This window comes from Petromyzon marinus, chromosome 2 (assembly GCF_048934315.1).
Source record: "Petromyzon marinus isolate PM22_M1 ecotype Great Lakes invasive population chromosome 2, UKy_Petmar_22M1.pri1.0, whole genome shotgun sequence".
NCBI lineage: Eukaryota > Metazoa > Chordata > Hyperoartia > Petromyzontiformes > Petromyzontidae > Petromyzon > Petromyzon marinus.
In genome coordinates, this window is record NC_133668.1 from 17,326,705 (window position 1) to 17,347,163 (window position 20,459).

Consider the following 20,459-nt stretch of genomic DNA (forward strand, 5'->3'; position numbering starts at 1 on the left):
GATCAAGATAGAAAAACAGTCAATAATACATTATAAGGTCGCACACATTACACACAAAAGACTTACTACAAATGAACCTTGCTGATCTCGTCTAGGAGCCTAAACCATCACACAAAACCGGTTACCCTTGCAGCAGCTTTTGGCTAACCATTGAACAAAGATGGTCACTGCATCACGTGCTTTCAAATGTGCTTCTGCAGCCACCTGGAATGCTCTTATTTCCGATATTAGGAAGCCACTTGAGTTGTGGTCTTAAACCTAGATTGAAAAAACATTTCTTTAGAATACATTTTTGTGTTTAGTTTGTTGTCCTTCCCCCACACCTCCAATTAGCTCAGATGGCTACATACTGTGCGAAAGTTCAACATATATACACAATCGATTAGGAGTAAACCATGACATGTATGAAACATTCAAAAACATAACAATAATCAATGTCCATAGCCACTACTATACTTACTCATAACAGCTCCAAATGTTGGTGGATTTGGTCGAGCCATCTGCATCATACTCGACCCACCAACCTCCTGATAAAAAAATGCATCGCAAATGTTAAATTTTATGTAAACAATAAACACATAATTTGTGACTATTATCTGGCCGAGTGGTGTCATCCAAGAGTAAAAGGGTTCATTTGAATGGTTACGAATTCAAGGGCGACTGCAGCTTAACATTATTATGGAGTTAATAAAATGGGTACCAACTTATTAGAAATCAACAGTGTTTATCATATAGATCATACGCATGCTCCAGTTGCATCTGGCTCGATGGTCCTCATTAGAACAAACCTCCCCCCCCAACAACTGCTTGATCAAGAGATCACCTGATCTTTAGGATGAAAACTTGAGATACCTTTCAGATATTCTAACACTTACCCCATTACATCCTATCTATTGTGTATATTATCTATGATTTATGTGACAGTATCAAAAGGTACAAATTACATTCTTGTTTAATGGTGTTTATATCTCAGCTAGCAGTGTACAATTAACTTTGAGAGCTATATATGTGCCTAGAAATGGTGACTGAGAAGATTAAAAGTATGTTCGTTAAAGTTAATTGTTCTCATTTTAGCCTTTTTTATTTAAATATATATGTCACTGTATGTGTGTATGTTTCCCTTTGGTGTTGCATTTCTAAAGGCCTCGTGTGCACCGCTTTATTTTGTATTCTGTTATTATTTTGCCAGCCAAATATCATTTTAGGTCTGTGAATTCAAAGCAGGTAAAATGTCAAAATCTGCATGTAAATTGGAACTTGAACATCTCCCAGATGGGATTCTAATAGCAATGAGGCAAATACCACCAGCCACGTGACCAGCTAGCTCGAGTGCCTTGAAAAACACCTCTTCCATATACGGCAAGACTGCCTACAGCCCAAGGGCACTTACACCCCATGAATAACATTCATGCATATATATTCGTTTTAAGCTGGTGTGGATATTCAGTCAAAGCCAATAAACTAGTAAATGAGGAAGGCATGAGAGGCATACGTACTATTTGCTGTCCACTTGAAGGTGGAGGGTCACTGCTTCCCATTATCTGTTGTGTCATTACAGGAATGCGCGGCCTTGAACAAAACAGAATCATAATTTAGTGACACTTCTCATTGATTCTCCAACATACAGATAATTCAAGATGTGATCACAGTTTATGAAAAGACAAACGATACCTGGCAATGGATGGGACTACCATGGCCCCCTGTGTCATGACTTTGTTAATGCCCTTCAGAGCCACCATCTTGGCTTTGGCTATTGGATCAGTGATGTCATCTGGAGTGAATTTATCGAGGTCTGCACAAAAAAAGAATACAAATTACTTGCAAAATGCCATCCTTAACATTATGGCCACTCAAGACACCACAGAAAATATACACGTGGATATTATTGCATACACATGTCGATATTCATGTTAAAAAGAGCACTCAATCCGAGCAACATTTGGCCTTATTGTACGTAAAAAAAAAACTTACCAATGTTGGGAAACATGGATCCTGTGATGGACTGCTGACGCTGCTGTTGTTGCTGCAGCATGGCTTGCATTTGCTGACGTTGCTGTTCCTTTTTCTCCTGCTCTACGAGATCCTGCAGGAGAAGAGGCTGCTCATCCAGCAGCAGAGACTTCTCTTTTTGTAAAGACATCTGAGAAGGTGGTGGCAGCGAGTGGGATGGCGTGAAAGGGCCTTGGTGTCCTGGGGGCATTGCAGGAGGCATTCCTGATGAATGAGATGGATTAAAATTGGCCTGTGGAATCATGCCTGGGTTTACACCTGGCTGCTGCAAATTGATCTGTTTTTGGCTGGAAGGGGAACCCACAGTGAAGTGTGGGGATCCCACTGTCGGATGAGGCGAGTTCATGGCCAAGCGCTGCTGACCAGGGGCAGGTGAACCCACAGTTGCAAGGTGTGCACCTGCAGGAGAGCCAACCGCCATGCTTGCAGGAGACCCCATAGTCATGTGGTGACCGTGTACGGGAGACCCTAGCGGCAGGTGCTGTCCATGTGCAGGAGATCCCATTGGCAGATGCTGATTGGAAACTGGCGAGCCGCCAGTCATGTGCTGCCCTGGAGCAGGTGACCCCATGGTAATATGCTGTCCAGGTGCTGGGGAACCCATGGGCAAGTGTTGCCCAGATGCTGGAGACCCAGAAGGTAGATGCTGGCCTGGGACTGGAGATCCCATAGTTTTTTGTTGTCCATGGGCCGGTGAGCCCAGAGCCACACTCACAGGAGATCCCACAGGAATCTGATGACTGTTGGAGGTGCAGCTCATAGGAGTAATGTTCATGTGTTGGTAAGGCTTGGAACTCAACGTCATATGGTGCACGTTCGCTGGAGAGCCAACAGGGATTTGTGATGATCCCATGTCGTGTTGATTGTTCACTGGCTGCCTGATTCCTACACAGCTGGATGTTGGACTTGGGTTAAGTGGCTTAGAGACTGTTGATATCTGGTTTGATTTATTTACGATATGCACCTTGTCAAGTTCAGATATTTGTTGTGGGGGTGTATTATAGTGAGTGCTTCCTTGAGATTGTCTATAAACAATAGTTGAGATGTTTGTTTGATCTAGTGCTGCTGATACAACTGGCGTAGCTGTGTTTTCAGGACTATTATTTCCACAAGACGATTCCTGTTTCGTGATCACGGTTTCATCTTGCTTATTTTTGGAGAGCACATTTACCGATTTTGCAGTTTGCTCAAGTGGATCAGAAGATGAAACAGCTGAAACTGTACTTTGTGTCTCATTTTTATTGGTGCATGAAGTCACAACAGAGGAATCAGACTCTTTGCTATTCAACTTTGGGTCACTCTCCTTGCAATCATCTTTACAAGTTGGAACAACTTCTTCTTTTACCACAGAAGATACTGAATCTGGCAACAGTGATGACGAACTGCAGGCTTTCTCAACCAACTCCACACATTCTTTGTCATCTAGACTCATCGCCCCATTCCCAGAGTCACCACCCTTTTCCTCAACTGGGTCTCCAAGTCCAAGTTGTTCGTTAAACATGTCTCTCTTGTCGGTCATTCCAAGCTCAGGGTCTGTGTAGGCAAGCAGATCAAACTCTCCACCCTTCATCAACAGATCATCCAGATGAGTATCTAGATCACTCTCACCACCCTTTCCATCAATGGGATCGAGAGTTAAATTTTCAAGGTCATCATCTTCATCACCCAGTGCCTTCACAGCTGCCAGGTCATCCAGCTCTTTGTCTCCGAGGTCTCCAGGCTTCACGTCAGAAGTATGCTGTTCAACTACACTCTCTGAGGTAGGAGCAGCTTCCGGCTGTTGAGTTGTAGGTGCCACACCTTTTTCGGGAGCAGTCTTAGTCAATATTTCTTGTTGGGTGCACTCATCAGTTTGCTGTGGCTCTGTGCTTTGAGGCTGAACCATAGATGCATTTTGACTTTGTTGCGCTGACATGATGTTAGCTGACTGCTGTCGCATCAGAGGAACAGACTGTTGCTGCTGCTGTGGCATCGTGGGATTGGATGGATGCTGTTCTGGTAGAAGGGGGTTTTGTTGTTGAAGCCTTTGATTGAAAGTCTGCTGTTGCTGCTGCTGAATTAAGTTTTGTGCCTGCTGTGGGGTAAAATGACGTTGCTGCATCATTTGAACTATCTGCTGTGGCATAGTAGAGGTGGGTTGCTGTTGCGATCCATGATGCAGTGGCAAAGCTGGATTGGATAGCTCTGCACCTACAGTTAGGCCTTGACTGGCAGAAACCGTCGGCTCACTCAAGGGTATGTGCGGATTCATTGGCGGCCTATATGCATGCGCATATTGTGCGCCTTGAGGGCGACTCTGCATCTGCTGTCGAGAGTCAATCATTGCACGATGCTGCTGTGGTATTCCACTGAAAGGTGGACGAATGCGATATATGGGAGCATTGTGTCGCAGCTCAATGAACTGTGGGCTGTTGGGTGGATGGCCATGTGGTGGAATGGTGTGTACTTGGAATTGCTGGGGGAATGAGCCTGGACTGTTATACTGAGGACTGGACGCAGCTCGCATGTGCGGAGGCTGACCAGGATAGTTTTCAGGAACATGCATTCGTTGGTGCAATTGAAACCTGTGGAGCAAATGCAACATTAATAAAGCATATGCTATGCGATGAAGCTTGCACAGATCAAAAGTGATAGCTATAAACAATTACTCATTAAAACATTCCAAAGGAACCACGTATAATCATCAACAAATGCGACACATACCTAGGACCTGCATTTCTGAACTCCAGACCCTGAAATTCACCAGGAACCTGTGGTCTGCAGTGAACTTCGGAAAGAGAACTCGGTGGTGTTCCAGATAGTCCTGGCGATTGAAATCTTCCGACCTCCAACTCAGAAAAATTCCTCTGACCTCCAAAAGGCTGTAGAAGAAAAATACATCAAAAATTAAATGAAAAAGTAATACATTCAAATACAAAAACCAAAATCATTTAAAATATCCAGTATTTCACTCATGAACATATATAAAACATCAAACTAAAGACTGATTTAGTTTCAAATAAGGGTTCCGCTTTGGAATTGATGTGTAGGGCCCTTGTGTTAATCCATTGCTGGATGAAGGCCTCATCATGCCATACTAGTCAATTGACCGTACTTTCCCACACTTGTCAATGCGCGTTGAAAGTGGGCATCAGACACAGGAACATAAGGAGTACAGCACAACTGATTTTGCTAAACAATCCTTGGGCTATGCGTTGTAAGCAAAATCTGCGAGTCAAATCATCAGGTTAATTTTGCACATGGGAGGAAACTAGAGGGCTGAAACACCACGCAATTTAAAATAAAAAGCAATGGAAACAGCTTGATGCACTGCTTTATGTCGTAGGTACATTAAGAAGTATCTCATGCACATGACCTTAACACGATCCATCAACTCCGCCTCTAAGTTTATGGATTACATGCATACGCCACCACATCAGGCATTATAAGATGGGAATGCTTTAGAGAATATGCGAATGGCATTGACGGCAAAAATGTGCAACGCCCACCGTTTGTGATGGGTACGGTGGTGGAGGTTTGTTGTGTGGTGGCTCATGCTGATGAGCCCCATCATCCTGAGGCCAGTGTCTCAGAGGAATACTCCCTCCCTCCACCACCATCTGCTCCTGTAATGCCTTCTCCTGATGTAGAGCCTTCCTCTGCTGCTGCTGGCGAATCAGCAACTCGCGAAGTTTCTGTCTCTGAAAGTGTAATGCAAGCATCATGTTTATGCTCCGAAACAAAGAAATGCAACTTCCTTACGACAAACAGTATGCTGTATTATTAACAAAGAAAATACCGAAACATAATGTAAAGATGCCGAAAGGGCCAACATATAATTTTTTGCTTTTATATCAACTTCACAAATTAAATTGAAATTACAAAGAAGTCAGCCAGTCAGCAAAAAAAAAGTGCCATTTATAAATAATAGTGAAATATTTTCTACTTACACACATGGATTTATGTTATGAGATTACGAATTTTCCTTCCACAATTCTCAGAATAAACAGAGAATTAAATCACGAGAGAACTGCCCTGGAATGATCACAAAACTACTTTCTGGAGTCATTTAAATTTGGCCTCTCGCCAAACACTGCAGAACCCACTATGCTCTGAAAACATGTTTTTTTTAAATCTTTGATAATCTTGAGCACTTTAATTCTTAGTGAGTGCCCAGAATTAAATATTAGTTTACAGATAAACTAAACTATTTTATTTACCAAATAATGCCCACCAAGATATTAGCTATTTTTCAGAAGCAACCTGGCACATCTAAGTCACTTATATCATCTGGGAATTTTTCGTAGCAAAATTATCTGAACCTATGTTTCTACATGTGGAGGGGAAAATCGGAGGACAAGTAAAAATATACAAGCGACCACCATGGGGAGTACATGCAAACTGTAAATATACAGGTGCCAAATTTGGATCCAAACCCACAACCTCCTGCATACCAGGTGAGGAAGATAGCATCTTGCTACTGTGGCAATATATACCTATGCTGTATGTCCTGGGTCATCCGATGCAAGTTTGAAGAGGATCAAAAATTAAGAATTGAGCCACAGTTGGTCACAGGGGGAGCCAACACCGTGCACTCTAGTGACATATATATTTGTGGTGCAACTGCTGCACACTAAAACGCATCCATCTCACGACGGGCAGTGGATCGTGGAAGTACTACATCTATGTTACGAGAAGTAATGCATGATTGGGGCTGGCTATGTTAATTCAATATAACTGGGTTTATGCTAGAAAATGCAAATGTGCAAAAGGCTCAGTCTGAGAGGCACTTATATGAGAGACAGAGGTGAATCAGCAGTTTTAAAGTCATGGGAGATTTAAACCACCACATTGCTATGAAGAGATGTTGCTTTAGCTTGAAATATCAATTCGATTGTGGCATCTTCCTTTAAATAATAATTTATTTCAAAGTCAGAAGTTAAATTCCCATACCTGCTTCTGCTTTTCCAGTTCAGCATCATGCGGTGCTGCCCCCATGCTCTGCTGCTCTGTTGAAGCTGCGCCTCCTGGGGACTCCTTGAGCTGCAACACCGCGGGGGGCTGAGGTCCAAACTGTGACGTTGGAATGCTGGGCACAGCGTGTGAGGAGCCCAGACCTTGGGGTTGCATCGGCGCGCTCAATGCCTGGTGATCGCCCATACCACCGCTCCCCAAAGGCTTAGGTTGTCCTATGGATTCTGCTGACATCTGCCTTGGGGCTAAAGAAGCCTGGCCAAAGGTTTCACCCTGGGGGGTGGCTGACCCTGATGTCTGGGGAGACTGGCATCCTATATTCTGTTGTCCTGCACTCACGGCAGGCTGAAGGTTGGGATCCTTGTGATGAGGCATCTCTGGCCCAGGTTTTGATGCAGGGCTGGGAAAACGAGCCATGACCATCATTCGAGGCCCTTGCAAAGGCTGCATACACTGCATGGGTGCAAGGTTTGATGCTTGTGAAGGCTGAGGAGAGCTCATTGATTGGTCAATTGAAGGATGCCTGGGGCTACACGGAGGAATATTGTAGCCACTGTAAACAGGAGGATTTGTTGAGTTTTGACGCTGGGAATACTGAGCAGCAGAAGACACCTGTGGTGTGGATGACGATTGTAAATATGGGTCAATTTGCACTGGACGAGTTGTTGCTGGCTGGTGGGAATAAGGGTCATTGGGTGAAGACAATGTTGGCTGCTGTGACTCCCCTGACGTCTGTCCTGGAGGAAGCCTTTGCTGAGGATATAGCTCGCCATGAGAACTTCTATATGTAGACTGGTGGTGAGAATAGGGTGTTGACTGAGACACTTGCTGTGGATGAGCAAATGACTCAATGTTTGGAGGTCTTGGTGTTAGCGGAGGCTGGGAATAAGGATCAATCATCATGGGTCTAGGTGTGTGTGGCTGTTGAGCATATGGATCACCAGCCATTTGTCTTGTTGGTGATGGAGGCATCTGCATGCTTTGCTCAACAGTGCGTTGGGGCATGGAGGGTCTGTCGTGGGAACCTGCTCTAGGTGAGCTCGGAGTAGATGGACCCATGTGAGGTGGCAGAGGGGCTTTAAACACTTGGTTTGCTTCATGGTTAGATGGGCCAATGGCAGATGGCGAGACTCCTTGACCAGGCAGAATTTTCATTTGTAAGGAGTTTGGTCTTGGTGTTAGTGGTTGTCTAGCATATGGGTCAGCAGCAGTGTTTACAGTTGGCTTTGCATACACGTCTGAAGAAGAGTGAGGTCTTGGCGTTCCAGGCATTCTTCCATATGCATTATCACTGCCTGGCCAAGGCCGAGAAGGAACAGGTACTCGGTTGTATGGGTCATCTCCGGCATGCATAGGCCGTGGTGTTCCAGGCATTCTGCTGTATGGATCATCAGTGGCATGCATGGGTCGTGGTGTGCCAGGCATTCTGCTGTAAGGATCATCTGCAGAAACGTGCCTTTGCCTCATAACTCCTATATTCCCAGAGGAGCATGGTTCCATGCTGGTTGAACCAGGAGGCCTTGGTCTTAAAAATGGATCTGGTGAATTTGGACAAAGCTCAGCCGGCATGTCACCGTGAGATGACGGCCTTGGGGTGCCTGGCATTTTAGAGTACGTATCAAAGGGAGAATTTGGTCTGGAGTTCACTGGTGACTGAGCAGGTGACTGAGAGCCTTGAGAAGAAAGCCTGGAAGGCCCTGGAGCCTGTGGTTTCACAAATACATCACCTTGACTGAATGACGTGGGGGTTCCAGGAGTTTGAGGTCTCACAAACATGTTTGAAGATGGGGACATGTGCTTCAACTGTGGTGTTACTCTCCCATCAGCAGATGTTTCTGATAAAGAAGTTGCCAGTCCCAGCATTCCATTCTTTTCTGCTGCAGGTATTCTTTCCTGATGCTGACCTTCTGTTACTGATCCTGCCTGGCCACTTGACGTTTGTGTTTCGAGCTGATATTTGGTCTGGTCTCCAATTTGTCGTCCTGCACCAGCATGCCCTTCCAACATCCCATCAGGAAGCACTTTTCCCCGACTTCCACTGTTGGCAGTGATCACCTGTGGCTCCACTTTTCCTCCTGCAGAGGAATGTTCATCTCCACGCATTTGACTTCCAATCGATTGTTGCTGTGAGCCTTCCTGCCCTCCATGCGGGGGCGATGACATATTGATTTCCAATTTTCCCCCTCGGGCCGGGCTGGTCTCCTGGCTGTCCGTCTGGCCTCCCTGTGGCTGACGTTGCTGCAGAAGCTGTTCCTGCTTTGCCATTTCCAGGCGCTGTGTCGCTTCCAACTTTGCTTGCTGTTTGCTTTGCAAACGTAGTTGCTGCCATGCAGAAAAAAATAGTAACAACTCGCATTTACTTCGCTGCTTGACTAGCCTTTTTGGCCGACATTTAAAATGTGAAAACTACACAACTACAACTCGGGAATTACGTGTAAAACCAAGTGCTGAAAATATTTTACCACTTATTGAAAAATGGCTGTTGCAAAAAATGTTAACTTATGCACTTTTCAGTTATAAGGCAGTGTTTGTTTATGGTGATGGCAGTAAATAATTTTCAGCCTGTGCTAAAAAAAATAGAAAGTAGCATATATTAAACTGAAATTAATGAAATGATTTGCATATTTATACGAGTTGCAAAATAACCACACAACAAGTTCAGACATTACACCAAAAACACAAATCAATGAACACATTCAAAGTTGCATTTAAACAGTCATTTCATATCCGTGGCAGAGCAACAGGTACTCAAAGATCGCACAATTTTACAGCAAAATGGAGGAAGATGAGAGCAACTATAGATCAGTGAAAGATGTCTGTAACAGCTTTAAATACAAATTAAACCAAATATTCTTGCAGGGATGCAGGCACAGCATAAGAAGCATTTACACTGGTAACTCATGCAAAGGAAGCCTATTGCTTTACACCAGTCATTCTAGGGTGGCAGATATTTGAGAAATTTTGGGATTTTGGGAACAACTAATTTACTAAATGTGACCAAAGCTTAATAGCTACATTATTTTTTACAAAGTACATAAAAAAACCAATCACCAATAAAGAAAAGGTGTAAACAGAAGCACGGCCACTTCTGTTATGCTCGTGTTAAATGTGGCCCATGCAAATGTAAAGACATTTCTTTTAACCACGTCAAACGCACTGGGCTGCAGAAGAAGTGGTTAAGTGTGCTCAGTGTCCATGCGGGCTCATGCAGTCTCATGCAGACACGGGGTGGGGGGAGGAGTGAGAAATCCTACAGCTTCAGAGTGGCACGCCTCAGCCTGCATCCCTGCACCGGTGCTGGGGAGAATCTCTCCCCAATTGGCAAGCGGTTATGATTTTTGTTTTGTTTTTCTTTTATAATTTTTTGAAATCTCCTCTCACTGCTATGGTTACTGACCTGCCTCTGCCTCCAATCCTGCTCCTGCTCTACCTCTCTGAGCCGCTGCTGCTCCTTGGCGTGCTGCTCGGACTGTGCCCCCCCAACGGGCTCCGCAAGCTCCAGGGGCTTCCGCAGCAGCGTCTCGCCTGCCCGCTGCGCCTTGCTGATCCGCACCGCGGCACGGTTGTCACGCGCTTTTTGCTGCCATTTTGGAAACGCCACAGCCACAAAAACATTCATTTTCACGAGACGCCACCTCGTTTCGCTTCGGCAAACAAATCTGAGACTGGGTGGGGGGGGTACTCTGTTGGGTCCCCATAACAAAACAACCCTCGGTTTTATTCAGGTAAATGCAGCTACGATTGTGACCTCCAGTAACCACAGTGGTGTCTTCACAGTCCTGATGTGCACCAGGAAAGCATAATTGGATGCGCAACTAGAACGCACAATGATACAAAATAAGGTAGCACAATCTAGGGTCCAGTCAGTCATATTACAGAATGATGAAGATAACCACGCAATTTAACATTGTACAATATGGTACGTAACAAGTAAAAAAATGCAATACTTGCAAAGAAATGTTTTCCTTCCAGAACGTATAACCTGATACATAATAATAATGCACAAATTGACGATACTAATAAATAAAACAATGCACAATATGAAACCAATAGGAATGTACAATGAAAATGTATAATCTACTGTCAGAATCAGGATATGTATTTATACTGGAGGAATCCGATGAGCTATAAAGATATTTTTTACAGATGTCCAGTTGGGGCGGGTAAGAATGTTACAACAACAAACAATACAACAACATGATAGGAGTGCAAAGTACAAGGCAAACAAATTACCCAAATACATACATGCACGACATACAATTGGAATTACAATTAATACGCACAATTTGTAAGACAATTACATTAGTCCAATGCACAAAAAGAATGTACAATATAATGTTCAATTAGAATGCAAAATATGGAATATAACAAAAAAAACCTTTTCATGCTCACCAAATATAAATGAGATAAACCTTATTTAAATACACAAACCTCGGTGTACGAATTATGGCCAAGTGGGCTGACTACATTATTCACAATTTAAGTGTGAAAATATAATAACATCTCTCACGATTGCAGTTATCTTTGGCACAGAATTAATGAATAGAAAAGGACTCTTCGCTGCTTAAATTAAGGACCCCTCTTAATAGTTTTGGTGTACGGGAGTATGAGAGGCATCATTGAATTCATTGCTTAAAAAGGTTGATCGAGCATTTTTACATATGACAAAATTACGGATAACCGGAACATGAATGATTGCATATATATACACACACTTGTGAAATTAAATGCTTTTCCTTTCTGGGGGTGACTATTTCCAAATGATGACCACCAACTTCAAGAACAAGTATATTCATAATAGGGTTTTTCCCCTTTTTTCTGGCAACAAAACTGAAACCTTTTTACAAGGAATATTCATACATAGCATCACTTGCGCTACCATACACTACTAATATTATGGTAATTCCAACAAGCATGCATGCTGCCTGATGGCATTAGTCTACCACAGCTGGATCTGTGTGACTGTCTACCCACCCGCAAATTCTGCTAATTTCCACATTGCAGACAGAGCCATGGGCTCCCTGCACAGCAAACACGGGTACATAAACATGGCAAAAATAACTTTAAAAAAAAGATCCATGTTGAGCTGAACAAGCAGGTAGAACTGAGAAGATTTAGTAGTCAATGTACGTGCACAGGTCTACTGTCAGTCCACTTCTGGATACACTTTACGCACCATATAGCTTTGCGGGGCTTATTTGATCATACTTCACCACTCTCGTTAGTGCAGGTTGGTGAAGTCCAAGAGCATAGACGTAGATGGATAGTATAATACAACACAGTACAATCCCCTATATCAAACCCCCAATTCTGTATTTTTAATCGTACTACATGTACATCAGAAGATGATACATCTCTCCAACGCACCACTGTTGACTTACCAAACAGTCGTACCGATTTTGTCAATGGCCATGCTGTATCAGAGCGCTGTTTTTGAGTTCCAATACCAGTTAGAGATAACTAAAACCTATTATAATTCCATTTCTGGCTGCTAAAATGTAGCCAGTAAAAAATGTTTGTCATACAATATACAGGGTGTTTCAAATAAATGGACCCAATTTCAAAGCAGTATATTTCACGATGGCAACATGTTACAATTACACAAAAAGTTACAAACGGTTTAATGAGTGATCACGTTTGACTAACCATTTCATAAATGCTATGTGCCCTCCACCTGCTGTACGGACAACATCGAGACGATAGTTTAATTCGTCCCAAACGCCTCTCTTCTCACGTTTTCCTCTGAGGTGCATGGTCACCCTGTGCTCTTCCCCTTACATAAACAGCAGCCCGTTTCCTCAAAATGTCGGTACCAACGACGAATGCTCTTTGACATTGGCGGATCAATGCCATAAACGCCGTTGAAACGCACGCTGCACCGCAATTACGGATTCAGTTTTGCTGAACTGCAGAACGCAAAATGCCCCTTGTGTTGCGGGGTCACCATCTTGCGAATGACTGAGGCTAGGGGCTGTTTTTGCGCTGGAAGAGGCATCTAGCGGTAATCATTTGAAACTCTATGCCCCGCCCTCTCTATGCCCCGCCCTTTCAAGTGGTAAGAGTTTCATTCATGGGCGGTTTGTGGTTGCAGAGATATCGCGATTTCAAATCGGGTCCATCTTTTTTAAACACCCTGTATAATTCTATTACCCCTACCACAGCAATGTAAAATTTCCAATCCAGGCTCAGGACCACCAATGGAAACTGAAACTGCGAAATTAATGTTCTCGAGCATGGAAACACTTTAATTTCAAAGATTAAATAATAAAACCAGTGTATGATTTGCAAAAGCAATGCCCTTTAACCAGGTTAGAGTCATTATGTATCTCCACATTATTTAAAGTGAGACCTCGAAAACAGGAATCTTCATCATGGGACCTCCTTTGCCAGTACCAAAGAAAGCTGTCTCTGGTGTTGTTCTCGTGTGGTTCTTTAAAGAAAGCTGTCTCTGGTGTGGACCAATCAGTTTCAAAGACAATGTATATATTATAAGTGTTTTTTGTTTGCATTCTGACCACAAGTATTGTGGTTAATGCAGACATGATTCCTTGTAAAAAATTTAAGTTTGGTGTTTTAACATCTTAACACCTGTTTGTTGCCAGAAAAAAGGGGAAAACCTATTTTCAACAGTAATCTTACTTGCTGAAAAGTACAGCTCAAAAATGCTATGATAATTCTTTATACTTGAGGAATCTTTATACTTGAGGAATCATAGATGGAAGAACGATTCAGGCGTTATATTTTAAATATCACGTCTCCCTATATATGAGACTTTTCTGCCTCAGTGAGGTTTACATGACAATCATCATAAGTAATTGTCTATCAACTGCAATATCACAGCTGCCCCACACTATTGCCATCCCTTACAGCCCTCTGATAACACAATTCCTCACACTGGCACAAGCTCATCTCGCTCAATGCTCCATCTCTGTGGTAGTCGCCCACTTGGGCTTGATCTCTCCTCCCCAGACTGCAATTCCATAACCAGTCTCGTCCACTGGCATTCATCTCTCTCCAGGATGTGTCTTGCTCAAGCAAATATGCCTCTAATTTGCATTGCTTCCCCGATATATGTTCTTCTTTGTGTAATTCCAAGCATGAATCTCGAAGTCTCGTTGCACAGTTTTCACATCAAAGCCCATTGTCACTGGGCACTTTTTTGGTTGTAAATTGAGGTCACTAGCTTATCGCCAAGTAAAAATGAATGAATGCAAAATGTCAGAACTGCAGTATAAAAAAAAACCAAGAACAAATGCATATTGCCCATTCAACTATTTTTTTCACCATTCCATACTTAATAAAACAATTTATTCTAACCGTAATTTTACTGCTATCAATCATTATTCAGATAACAGATGTGACATTTCTGTGCCCAAACATACAGTTTAGCTTCAGAATGTTCCAGTAATTACAATGTAAGCAAGCTCTACACAACAAAGTTTCGTAATGTCAGTCCATACTTCAAGCCATTAAATATTGTTTGGAAATATGGACAGTGGCAAAAAAGTGCAACAAAAGCACACAAAGCAAGAGAGAAAATTCAATGCTCAGAATTAAACTAAGACAAAAAATAAAAAAATATATGGATTGGGCAACAAACTGCACAGACATATTGACAGTAGAGAAAAGTGGGCTTGGGCAGGACACATCACAGGGAGAGAAGATCTCGAACAGACAAGGCTAGTGATAAAATGAAAGTGATAATAAAAAGAATAATTTCTAACGCATACATTTCACGAAGTGGATATTGTTCCATCACAAAACCGAGGTGCCCAAGTACCCAAGATGACTGCCGCTTAAGGTAGAGCAATGTGATTAGTTCATGTGCAGCAACGAGATGATTTGTGGCATCGTAGGACTGAGGGATGGTGACAGCAAGGGGAGGGGGGGGGGTCTTCATCCTTCAGTTGATAAACAATGGCTGATGCCGATGACAGTGCTTACAATACTTCAGGTTATATTATGACCTGTGTGAGGACATAACATACAACCTATCGGCCACAATTGGTGCAATATCAATTTCGTCAAGGCTGCACTGCAATTGAGTTCTTCAGATAATTTGATGAAACACAATGCCACTGCAGAGTTAACTGTGATGATATGATGAATGATGTTCCTGTTTATCACTTCACTTGGAAAAAAGCATTACAACTATGCTTGATATTACAGAATTAGTTGAACATAAACCCAATACCATAAATAGAGAAGGGAATTCAACCTTTGAAAATAAATAATATGCAATGCCTTGCAAATTAGTAAACACTGTTTCCCATTGGTATATTTTAAAACAACAAAATACATAAGCAGACACTATGTCTCCATATATCTCTCCGCATAAAATATAAGTATGCCTTACACAACCCATCAGACAGCCTTCTGGAAGTGCATAACTTCAGCAGCATTAAATCAAGTAGACATATTTAATGATTATTTATTTAGTTATTTATATTCTCCACAATGACACTTGTGATTATTTTTAGTTATATTTAAACAAATAATGTCTCCCCCCTGTATAGATTGACATGTTCCAATTAATGTTCTTTAATGTGGATATGTACACTGTATTCCTATCTTGTGTATTCACTTCATGCCATTTCCAGCCATTCATTTACATTTCAATGAAGAAGCACTACTCAAGCTGCACCCTATCTTGAGATATTCACGAAATTAGGCGATGCCGTACATAAACCTTACTGTATTGCACATTACTCATACAATGAAGTGTGGTGTAATGCGCACGTCAGTTCTTTGTGCTTACCAGAAATGGAGCTTTTTCACTTGCACTGGCTTTACGCCACAGCTTAGCAATTTGTTTGGCTCTTGTGGGCCAGTCTGCACATGCAAGAAGACAAGTATACAAAGAGAAAAGGGAAACTGCTTTCAAATAAACTATTCCTTTATATAAAACAGCACAAATATCAAATATCATGGGTTCCCCCCTCCCAATTACTAGAGTCCCCAAACAAAACCCGCACATGTGCATGTGCAGACAACTCTCCAAAACCCGCAATGACTCACCAGGACCCTACTTTATTTACTGCCACATACTGGACACCCCCCAAGTCTCCCAGGTAGGCTTTTAGCACACACAACAATCGCGGTAGAATTATTCTACCCCAGCAATTCAAGTCACAATTCAGGATCAGGACTATTTAAGAACTAAATATTGTTTTAATATTGTGGTGAATGTTAGTGCCTCTAGTAGCTAGAGGGATCACTTGAACTAATTTTATTTTTAAAAAGACAATTTAAAAAGCATCAATTCTTACACAAGGTATTTACTGCATATATCTTGAGCTTAAAAATCCATATTATCTGACAAATCGATGGAATGTCCCACCCAACACAAGTGTAAATTAACGTGATTCACTAACTCGTGTCTTCAGAGCTCTTGATTGCAGATGTGCTAACACCATAGGCCAATGTATCCAAATTTGCACGAAAGATTATCTTGGGCCAAGGTTAAATTAACTTATCGAGACATGGGGAATAGTTTTCAAACCATGAGGATGAAAAGAACTCGGAAAATAGGAGCAGCTCGTCCTGGGCTCAGCGGTGTTAAACATTGTGTGCCGAAATAAAGGAGGAGCATAAACTGCTCACGCGTACCCGGGTACTCGGTTTTCAGGTTGGGGAAGTTGATGTTGGCATACAGCACAGGGGAAGTGGTCGCCATCTCGCCCAGCAGCTCGTCCTTCTCCCACTTGAGGATGTTGCGCTGGTTGTAAGAGAGGCCGTCCCCCTCCCCCTCTCCGGCCACAGCTGGGGGCGCTCCCGCCGCACTCCATGGGCTGGCAGGGTTGGAAGAGGGGCTGAACGAAGACACCTTTTCCCTGCAACCACTGGGCGCACACGTCCACAGTAAACAATATTTGCGATTAATAAAACAGCATGGGAATGGAGAAGTCAGACTAATGTAGCATTACTGCTCATTTATTGACAAAGAACTTGAATTAATATAAAAAGTTGAAAGATTCTCCCAAATCATACAAGCACTTTGGTGATGCCTGTATACATTGGCAGTCTTGAAAGCCTGCAGCCACAATACTGCTATATTCCTATGGCATAGGATGACCATTTTTGGCTTCAAACATTTGCACTAATTTTCAATCATTGCCCCGAATTTTAATTGCAATTATTGGAAGTCAAGCAGACTAACTAGTGCCACCTGCCCAGATTAATATAACGATTGTCTCATTTATCCAGGAAAAAAGTTGCGTGTACAAAAACTCTTTTTAAGACGGGTGCCTTTTCTGAAGTTATTATTAGGATAATTTTCCTGACAAACACTGCATTTTTGAGATGCTGTTGATACATTTCATTTTTATATTTATCAGGAAAGCCACTCAAAACATGAGGAGCAACATAATGCAAACAGCATTAGAGATTATGTGCACATGTGTACAAGCTGGAAAAGGGTAGATGGGTGTAGGCATAGTGCTCCTAATGATCCAATTACTTTGGATTTGTGTAGAGAGTGCAATTTCCATCCATATTAAATGGTATGCCAATCAGAAACATTTCTGACTTATCAATATGGAATTCAAATGAACTTTTTACAAATAAATATTTAGGACAATCTGCCTAATTATATAGAACAAGCAAATATAATATATTCTCAATATTCTGAAATACATTGATGCAAGTATAAAAATAAGCTCTTAAGATCAAGAATGGTTTAGGGATAACTGGTTTGCCAATGCCAGGTCTAGATTATTCAAATAACATCTTTGCATGGCCAAAGACAATCTAATTTACTTTCAAATCACCAGACGATGACAGTAGCTCCTTCAAAAGCTTACTGAAACAACCAGTGACACACTTGGCACTCACTGACATGAAAGATGACACTGCAGTTTGCTGAATATGAACACATGTTGATGTACAATAATCACATTGTGGGCTCTTTTTATATGTTGTTAAAAAATGTATAACTATAATTTTTGGACAGCATGCTTATACTTATCATTGCATTAATATTATCACGACTTTACAGCACTCTCAAACCAGTTAAATGCACACTGGGAAATAAACTCTACATATTCACCTATGCCCATATAAAATATATTACATAACGGCTACAGTATGCCAAGCCCTCTTTTCCTGTAATGCACCAGTCTTCCAAGAAGAGCTGACAGCCAATGTCAAATCATATTTCTACATTTTGGCTTTTTATCACTAATTTTAGTACTTATATATAGGCAATGAAGTGACAAGCTCTCAGGGAAGTATGTTTCCTTTGAAACTAGATTAATGAAAACGGACTCTCATTTTACAGCCAAGATAACAACAAACAACATTTGTGAAATGACAAATAATACAAATGAACCCAAAAAGCTTGGTTAGAGGCACTCACAAACACCAATTATAGAAAAAGCCTGTGTGGGTGACATCTCACCTAAACTCTGGGAAAGAAGCCTGTGGCATCATGGGCGAGGGCTCCGAGCGACCGTGTGCGGGAAACTGTGAAAGTGTTGTCAGGTTCCTTGCTGCACCCAGAATGCCTGGGGAACCACCGTACGTAGCACAGAGAAACCAAACGTATCACAGAAAGCAGGGTTGATAGCCTTGCATTACTCTAAATTGACTGATTGAGAAAATATTATTTTTTAGGACAGTGCACATAGCACCATGACACTGTAATATTACAACATGGCTATGGAGAAGAAGCAGATCTCCAAGTTCTTATCTGGGGAACAAAATATAACATACAAGATTTTGAGGCGGCATCTGTGAAGCCATTTACGAGTTTGTCGATTGTAGGAATGCTTTTTTTGACTTTGCGCGTGAAACAAAATATACCAGTAATTATTTTGTAGAAACTTTTTTTTACTAATTGCGTACTTTCAAAACATATTCTTTTAAAAAGGGTAACATTTTATGGCTGCAATGTTATTTCCTCTTTTTGCTCTTCAATTCAATTATTCCACACTTGCCTAATTTTTACATTAGATGAGTGCATGCGCACACACACGAAAGCGGTCAAACACGCGTGGGCATTGGGAGTACCGTGAGTGTTCTGGACTGGGGGCTGGGGTTGACTTCCCCCTGCTGGGCTGATTGCGGAAAAAAGGTCAGCCACATCCTTCGCTTCAATCTTTGCCAGCTCTGCAAAGGGAGAATCCAGCCATCCATTTGTCATTATTACTTTGTTAATTATCTGGCCGAACAGCACTCTGGGATAATAAATTGATGATTGGGAGTTCAAACTCTTGTAGAATGTATACTAGACCTATTGTCATCCCTCTGGGTTCTGTAGTATATATAATACTTTGGGGGAAATCCACAACTGTTGTCCTGGAGAAAAAAACTAGTTCCCAAAATTCGAACTTTCCACCATTCGCTCAGGGCTACCATTTGGAATGTGCAGCATCCAATGCCTGTTTGAGCATAAAAACACCGTGACTTTATGAACTACACTGCATGAGCACTACTGAACTTGACATACTTTTTTATCATAGACACTTGCTTTTCCAACAGCTTTTCGGAAACACTGCCTTCAGAATTATTAAAAATGTCCGGCATGTGTGAAAGAAAACACTAATTCTCTTCTGACACTCTACAGAAAAAACAAGGTTCAACCATTACTGACCATCGGTGACGATGCGGTCTAGGTCGGAGGTGCCCAGCAGGCTGTCGAGTGGTTCAGCCCGCAGCTGTTGGCCACGCTGCGTTGCAGCAGCAGCAGCAGCAGCAGGGCCCTGGGCAGAGCTGCTCTGCTCATCTGGTATGGAGCCCAAGTCCAGACCGGCTGTGAGAACAACGCAATACAAGCCATTAGCCAAACGCCACGTTCACAACGCGTGGGTGGCAGGCGGGGGCGCAGCAAGGCGGCAGAGGAGAAAATTTATCTTAAAGAAGGAGACATCATTTGTGCCAAGGTTCAACGCACATGCAAGAGATGCTTAGAAAAAGATCAACTCTATGATATCGACAGAAGCAGAACAGACAAAAGCACAGCAAATACAAATTCACGGATCAGTGCGCTGATATGTTTTTATAGTGTGCTCGGACGAAAATCAACTTAACAAAACAATCGCTTGAATTATTTGAGCGTATGAAGATGTTACCTCCAGAGTTTAATCAATTAAATGGTTTGAGTAACGCTACATTGTGCATTACTGTGAACCATTTAAGATAGAAAAAAATAGACGAACCAACCACTTCCACAAAATAATACCATGCTGCACTTCAAAAAAAACTAAATAAGAAGAGTTGGAGAGTGCTGTTGGCTACAACTAATCCAGCGTCTCCACAGCACAGTAAATGCATACAGGAACCTTGCCCAGCTGACTTTGTACCAGTACTGCTATAAGCCACGTTCCCCATCCATCCCATGTAACTGATTGCAAAGAAGTTTAAAAACTAACACGATGTATGGTTTTAACAAGGCCAATAATGTCAGAGTCAACCATGATGTCAAAACCGTAGTCAGGTTGGAGAGCCCCCTCGCACTGTTTAGAAAGTTCTCCCAGTCAGTGGCCATGCAGTATGAA

The 20,459-nt window shown here is 42.2% G+C and overlaps 1 protein-coding gene across 9 annotated transcripts in view; it reads right to left on the reverse strand.

Annotated features, from left to right (window-relative positions):
* The window catches only part of KMT2C (lysine methyltransferase 2C), a 179,892-nt gene that overhangs the window by 23,743 nt on the left and 135,690 nt on the right, over positions 1–20,459 (reverse strand). For 8 of the 9 annotated variants that reach the window (XM_032960234.2, XM_032960227.2, XM_032960242.2 and 5 more), the window contains 13 exons: positions 19,556–19,714; positions 18,973–19,071; positions 18,362–18,467; positions 16,573–16,805; positions 15,722–15,795; positions 10,361–10,543; positions 6,943–9,285; positions 5,499–5,690; positions 4,714–4,871; positions 1,972–4,574; positions 1,672–1,792; positions 1,497–1,569; positions 461–527 (listed from right to left, as the gene is read on the reverse strand). In XM_032960234.2, coding sequence (XP_032816125.2) covers positions 461–527; positions 1,497–1,569; positions 1,672–1,792; positions 1,972–4,574; positions 4,714–4,871; positions 5,499–5,690; positions 6,943–9,285; positions 10,361–10,543; positions 15,722–15,795; positions 16,573–16,805; positions 18,362–18,467; positions 18,973–19,071; positions 19,556–19,714 — 6,411 coding nt within the window. The remainder of the gene's footprint in view (positions 1–460; positions 528–1,496; positions 1,570–1,671; positions 1,793–1,971; positions 4,575–4,713; positions 4,872–5,498; positions 5,691–6,942; positions 9,286–10,360; positions 10,544–15,721; positions 15,796–16,572; positions 16,806–18,361; positions 18,468–18,972; positions 19,072–19,555; positions 19,715–20,459) is intronic. The other variant, XM_032960252.2, reaches the window with a different exon arrangement.